The sequence below is a fragment of the Cebus imitator genome, unplaced genomic scaffold (genome assembly GCF_001604975.1).
Source record: "Cebus imitator isolate Cc_AM_T3 unplaced genomic scaffold, Cebus_imitator-1.0 Scaffold8, whole genome shotgun sequence".
NCBI lineage: Eukaryota > Metazoa > Chordata > Mammalia > Primates > Cebidae > Cebus > Cebus imitator.
This window is the reverse complement of record NW_016107323.1, coordinates 7,019,915-7,027,234: the sequence shown is the minus strand read 5'-3', so window position 1 is coordinate 7,027,234 and position 7,320 is coordinate 7,019,915. Positions and strand designations below refer to the sequence as shown.

General features: G+C 42.0%; 1 protein-coding gene across 3 annotated transcripts in view; it reads right to left on the bottom strand.

The window, feature by feature from the left end:
• ANKRD13A (ankyrin repeat domain 13A) overlaps positions 1-7,320 on the bottom strand; it is a 41,682-nt gene that overhangs the window by 21,108 nt on the left and 13,254 nt on the right. For all 3 annotated transcript variants that reach the window (XM_017541855.2, XM_017541844.2, XM_017541850.2), the window contains exons 2-4: positions 5,408-5,540; positions 4,279-4,403; positions 926-971 (exon numbers count right to left, since the gene is read on the bottom strand). In XM_017541855.2, the coding sequence (XP_017397344.1) occupies positions 926-971; positions 4,279-4,368 (136 nt within the window). In that variant the 5' untranslated portion in view covers positions 4,369-4,403; positions 5,408-5,540. The remainder of the gene's footprint in view (positions 1-925; positions 972-4,278; positions 4,404-5,407; positions 5,541-7,320) is intronic.

Below are 7,320 nucleotides of genomic sequence, written 5' to 3'. Positions count from 1 at the left end.
TTATCTTATTTAGAGTAACAAGTTTAAAAGAATCAAGCTAAACTACATAAGGAAATTAGTAAATTATGGTAAATCTACTTATTAAAATGACATTTTAGGCTGGGTGAGGTGGCTCATGCCTGTAATCCCAGCACTTTGGGGGACTGGGGTGGGTAGATCAGCTGAGGTAAGGAGTTCGAGACCAGCCTGGCCAACATAATGAAATCCTATCTCTACTAAAAATACAAAAATTAGGCCGGGCATGGTGGCTCATGCCTGTAATCCCAGCACTTTGGGGTGCCAGGGCGGGTGGATCACCTGAGATCAGGAGTTTGAGACCAACCAGCCTAGCTAACATGGTGAAACCCCCATCTCTACTAAAAATACAAAAATTAGCCGGGCACAGTGGTGCGCACCTGTAATTCCAGCTACTTAGGAGGCTGAGGCAAGAGAATTGCTTAAACCTGGGAGACAGAGATTACAGTGAGTCAAGATTGCACCACTGCACTCCAGCCTGGGCAACAGAGTGAGACTCTGTCTCAAAAAAATAAAAATAAAAATAGAAATAAAGTGACATTTTAAAACTAATAATATAGATGTTGGCTACAAATGACAAAAGGAGGAAACGAAACTGTCCATATACTATCTTCATGAATGCTTGGTTGGGAGGAAAAGTCCCATGCATGGTGGGAGAAGAGTGGATGAAAAACACCCAAAGCATTAACAGTTGTGTTTAAATGGGACTATGGGTGATTATTTTTCCTTATTCTTCACTATGTATTTCCTTGACTTAAAAAAATACATCTTTAGTTCAATTCAGAGAAAAGAGACAGAAAAAAAAAGAAAAGAAAAAAATACATCTAACTTTTACAAAGGAAAAATAAACCTACCTGCAGGCTAAGTAAATTTAGAAAGAGAAATAAATAACAAGCCCACAGCCACTCACCCCAGCTGGTGAATTCCCATTTCATCTGCACATAGAAATCCGGAGCCTGAAGGGCAGACAAAGGTTTAAAGCAGATTACCCTTGGCACTATCAACACAACATAAGCAGGGGTTAACAGGTTCTTAAAAACCCCAGGTTTAAAAAAAATTAAGGAAGAACAGAAAAATATAAGAAACAAAGTGTAAGCCCCTAGCCTGGTGAGGTGGCTCGTGCCAGTAATCCCAGCACTTAGGGAGGCTGAGACAGGTGGATCACTTGTGCTCAGGGGTTTGAGACCAGCCTGGGAAACATGGGAAAACCCTGTATCTACAAAAAATACAAAAAGTAGCTGGTTCTGGTGGCTCACTGTAGTACTCCAGCTACTCAGGAGGCTGAGGTGGGAGGATTGCTTCAGGCCAGGAGGTGGAGGCTGCAATGAGCCAAGACTGCACCACTGCACTGTAGCCTGGGCAACACAGTGAGACACTGTCTCAAAAAAAAAAAAAAAAGAAAAGTGTAAGCCCATTACTTATTTTATTATATATTCAGAGTATTATTTTACCTGGATACAAAATATGTCTAGGTGTCAAGAAAGTGAACAGACAGCCGGGCACAGCAGCTCACGCCTGTAACCCCAGCACTTTGAGAGGTTCAGGCAGGTGGATCAGTTAAGGTCAAGAGAGTTCGAGACCAACCTGGCCAACATGGTGAAACGTTGTCTCCACTAAAAAAACCTTGTCTCCACTAAAAAATCAGCCAGGTATGGTGGCTCATGCCTGTAATCCCAGCATTGTGAGAAGCCAAGGCAGGCGGATCACCTGAGATCAGGAGTCTGAGATAAGCCAGACCAACATGGAGAAACCCCATCTTCACTAAAAAATACAAAATTAGCCAGGTGTTGTGGCACATGCCTGTAATCCCAGCTACTTGGGAGGCTGAGGCAGGAGAATCACTTGAACCTGGGAGGCAGAGGTTGCAGTGAGCCGAGATTGTGCCATTGGACTCCAGCCTGGGCAACAAGAGTGAAACTCCATCTCAAAAAAAAAACCAAACAAAAAATTAGCTGGGCATGGTGGCAGACACCTGTAATCCCAGCTACTGGGGAGGCTGAGCCAGGAGAATTGCTTGAACTTGGGAGGCAGAGGTTGCAGTGAGCCGAGATCACGCACTCTGCATTCTAGCCTAGGCAACAGAGTGAGACCCCATCTCAAAAAAAAAAAAAAAGGAAGTGAACAGCAAGCAAGAGGATAAGAGGATTGTCTGCATCGATAATGAAGCGCTCTAAAAAACAAAAGAAAAAAGAGGATAGGGGATTGGAGGAGGATAAAAATCAAACCTGATTCAGGGGTCCCATTCAGGCTCCAAACAGTAAGAGAAAGATAAGCCTGGGAAGATGGGCTTAAGTACTGCCAAGCAACGTGGGTAACCATCTATTCTAGGCAAACAGCAGAGAATGTCAATTCCAACCATTCAATGAGGAATTTGACTGTAAAAGGCTTTATGTGCTGGCAAGTGCTTCCTATTTACTGAACTGCTCTGTGAAACCGAAAGAGGTTGCTAGATTTCACTTCCTCAGGAAGTTGATCTTCCCTCCAGTTAAAAGAACATTTTTCTCCACTTTCCTCCAAAACATGTAGAATTTGGATTTCTGAAGTTTTAAACCACCAGAGCAGCCCATTTAGGATTATTTTCTTACCTACCATTCTTACAGGTTCCTGAAGATTCAGAAATCTAACAGCTACCCTTCAAGAAGAGAAATGCTAGAAATTCCAGGTGTTTTTCTTGTTCCCACACACTTGCAAGGCTTTGCCATGATTTTTACCAAAGCACAGGGCAGGAGGGCCAAGAATCTACCCTGGAGTAAAATCTGCCAGCATTCCAATGATGAGCAAAGACAACCTCCAAGAGACAGGTGGCAAGAAAGGCTGGTGTATGTTATAAGGAGATACCGTTGAAAGTTAAGACATCAATGACAGCTTCTGGAGCCATTAAGTACATGGGTCATTTATGGGCTCTCTATAACTTGAAGCAGAGAATACAATTCAGTGCAGTCCATCACAATGGACCAATATGAACGAAAAAATAAAAATCCACGACACTAAACTTTTTAAGTGAAGGGTGACCTCATGTTAAAAAAGTCATTTTCTACTTTGCCAAATGGGCAGATGATGTTTTTAGTTCCTGCTGCAGTTAGGAAGAAAACAATATATTCATGTGATCTTTGCACACTCAAAAATACACACCTATTTTTAAAACAATGTACACACAAATATTTAGTATTTTATGGGAGATTTCACTGTAGTATATACAGGAAATGAATACCTTGAGCATGACTTAACTTAGAAATTCTTTTTAAAGATGGCTCAAAAAATGACCAATGATTGTCTTGTTTATAATAAAGTTGTTCCTTTTCTCAATAGAGCTATTAGTTTTTCTCTGCAAATGAATTAGGTCAATGGACTAAAGGTCTCAAAATACTAATGGCTAGAAGTGACAAGACTGGCAAGGAGAAGCTACACATGGACCTCTAAGCCTCAACAGGACCTGAAAATTCCTGCATAGTAAGTGATGCCTATCACAACTTCCTTAAGATTACTGATGCTCAGGAGGCTACATTCAACAAAACAGGCACTTAAACAAATTAATTGTTTGATGTCCATTTTCCTTAAGTTCTAATTTTTACTTTATTATCAATTAATAGTAATATATTACTATTGTTTTAGGTCTTGCTCTGTCTCCCAGACTGGAGTGCAGGGGTGCAATCATGGCTCACTGCAGGCTCAGCCTCCTAGGTTCCAGCAATCCTCAGACTACAGGTGTGCACTAATATCCCCTAATTTTTTTCTTTTCTTTAGAGACAGTCTTGCTTTGTTTGTTGCCCAAGCTGGTCTCAAACTCCTGGGCTCAAGCAAATCCTCCTGCCTAAGCCTCCCAAAGTGCTGGGAATATGGGCATGAGCCACTATGCCTGGCTAAATTATAATTTTTAATTTTATTTATTTATTTATTTATTTATTTATTTATCAGAGACGGGGTTTCACCATGTTGGCTGGTCTTGAACTCCTGACCTCAGGGGATCCACCCACCTTGGCCTCCCAAAGTGCTGCAATTACAGGAGTGAGCCACCTCGCCCGGCCTAAATTATAATTTTTAAACAGTACTTAAAAGGGTAAGCCCAGTGACTTAGCAGCGTAATTTGTGAAAGACCTCATATTTCCACAAATTAGAAGGGCAAGGAATAATGTGATCGGTATTCAGTATTTCATATTCACTATTCAGAAAACTTTTTGGGAAGGCACACAAGACAAACTGTGTCTCCAGTAATTGTATCAGCATGTAGCTCAGATTATGGCCTAACCACATTTTCACGGATACCTCGAGAATTTTTTGGAGCAGCTCAGGAACTCCCTCAAGGGCCATGGATGTGTTGTGGTAGTCTCGATGTTGAAGAACTGTGTACACCATCTCAGGATCACCAGTGCTCACAGCCTCATGTAAAACTGGAAAACAAAAGGGTGAAATTTAATTCTTGTACTTTTTGGCAAATTCCAAAACCAGGCTGAAAAAGTGTCTAGGTCAAAGACCAGTATTTTCTTCAGAGGAAAGGGGCTGCAGTACGACCTTACCATGATAATCATGACTTCTGATTGCCAGCTCTTTACTGAGTAAAAAACATACAGTACTCTTAGCATCTTGGTCAAACCCCTTCCACCTCCCCAACATCTATTCTTACTACTGGTTCCAAAATCCTGACAATGTTTTTAGAGAGCTGGCTTTAACTATACTATCACACAACTGTGTTTACATGTAGACCTGGCAGGCAGGGCTTGACCTACATTATCCCTGCTCAGTCAATACGAAATTACTCTGACCAATAGCAGAAGAGCTTGCAAACAAGTGAAATGCCAGGATTTCCCAGGAAGAGGCTACTTTTAGCCATAATTTATTTTTGATTTTTGCCTATTTTGATGGATTCAATGGAAGTAACCATATTCTTCAGGGGAAAAATGGCCTCCACGTTCATGTACAGTGGAAGAAGTTTGCACTGAGAGCTATTTCCGGATGAGGAGTCATTCTCTACCAAGGGTTTCTGGCCTGGGACACAATTCGTGGTTTTGTGTCACAGCCCAACCTGCATCATCCTGGGCTCCCATTTCCTTGCCCCTATCCCTCGTCCCAAGAGAGGAATCTTAAGATAAAGATGACTCTGAGGAAAAGTATGATTGAGACTAGCCTTTATTTAAAAAGAGAAACCAACATGAATGACCTTTTTTTTTGAGCCAAGGTCTTGCTCTGTTGCCCAGGGTGGAGTGAAGTGGCGCAATCACAGTGGACTGCAGTGTCAACCTCCCCAGGCTCAGGTGATCCTCCCACCCCAGCCTCCTGAGTAGCTGGTACTACAGGCATGCGCCACTGCACCTGGCTAATTTTCATATTTTTTATAGAGACAGGGTTTCACCATGTTGCCCAGGGGAACTTTCAATTATTATAAAAGTATACTTACCTGTCCATCCCTGGTGATTTTCTTTTGTCACATCTGCTTTATGTCGGAGTAAGACTCGAGCAGATTCCAAATGTCCCAAGGAAACAGCAAGATGCAATAATGTTCGACCTCGTGGGTCCACAGCCTCCACATTCTGTGAAGGAAACACTGGCAGTTATATAACTGGATACATTACATTAAAATGGGGAAATGTGTTTGACAGATATTTTAAGTATAAGAAATAGAAAACATATTTACACATTAATTACAGCAACACATGTAAGAAGGTATGAGAGCTGATTCTGGATAAGGAGTAATTCTCTATCGAGGGATTCTGGCCTGGGACACAATTCGTGGTTTTGTGTCACAGCCCAACTTTTGTGACACAAATGCAAACATTTGGGCACCGTTAAAATATGAATTTGGGGATTATATGTAAAGATGATAGTTCCTGAATTCCTTTTTCTGTAAAGTTAAGTGCCTAATAAATGTTGGCAACAGTCCCCAGATCATCCAACACAACTTTAAGCTCTTGACAGCACTCAAATTAAGTCTAAATAAGGCTAGGAGCTTTCATGAAATGCTTCACCGGACGACATAGAACATGGGGGATTTCTCAAGCACATATCAGCATTCAAGTCTAGAACAGGAAGTACAGGACCTTAATCAAAACTGAAAGCACAGAATATAATTTAGGTCAGAATAAAATTACATTCTCTAGCTGGATTCCCACCAAAACACCACTCTCATTATTGTGTATTGAGTTTCACATGCCCTTAAGTAGCACATAAACTCCAGCAGCATCTGTGGTCCTTCTGACCACGAGCATCACCTGCTGGGCATGTATGTGGATCTACTCACAGAGAAATAGACAAGCGCACACGTGTCACTTCCATCCATCCCCTTGAGGATTTTCTTCCTCATGGTAGACATACACATCTGGCTTTTATCTCTTCATTCCTATTCTGCCACTCTTGCCCCTCTTTTGGCACCTGCGCCGTATCTCCAGAGCCACGCAGCAGTTTCTCTAGTGTGAGTTAAGTCACAATGCCTGGGCACTGCCTGCAAAATATGACTCTGAAAGTTCTTCCAAGGATACAGTAAACTGCTATGGACTTTGGGAAGGCAAAACTTTTTTTTTTTTTTAACAAGGTCTCATTCTGTCACCCAGGCTGGTGTGCAATGGCTTGACCTCTTGGGTCAAGTGATCCTTCCATAACAGCCTTCCAAGTAGCTGGGGTTAATGGCATGAGCTACCATGCCTAGCCTGTAAAAACTTTTTAAATGCCTTAATACATCATAGAAAATGTGCTTTATCTTGATTCAAGATGCTAGCTATTATTCAAGATAAAGAAAATGTGCTTTATCCTGATTTGAGATGCTAGCTGTTATTCAGGCTACCCCCGCAGTCTCTGGATACACAGAAAGTGCCACTTAGTAAAGTACAGCAGGATCATGCATAAACCACCACAGCCCAATAGCTATCAAACCTCCTTGTTTTGCTAAAGCTATGTTATGGCTATTATACGGTGAAGATAACTCTTATCAAGGAATAAAAGACATGGCTGAAGACACCTGCAAGCTGAACACAAGTCCTCCTGAACCAATCCCAGGCCTCAGTGTTCCCCCAGTGCTAAAATACCTTCCTGTCTCCTGAAGCCCAGTCCACATACCTCCCGTGATTCTCTGACTCTTCTCAAGAGTAGGTAGGACTTGTCCATTGCACCAAAGAGATGGAGAATTCCAAAGGGTAGGATCTAAGTCATATTAATATCTTCTAGATTCTCTTACCCTAGTCTCTAACTTGCATTAAATGTTTTCTTAAAAGTAACAAGGCAGCCGGGCACGGTGGCTCAAGCCTGTAATCCCAGCACTTTGGGAGGCCGAGGCGGGTGGATCACGAGGTCAAGAGATCGAGACCATCCTGGTCAACA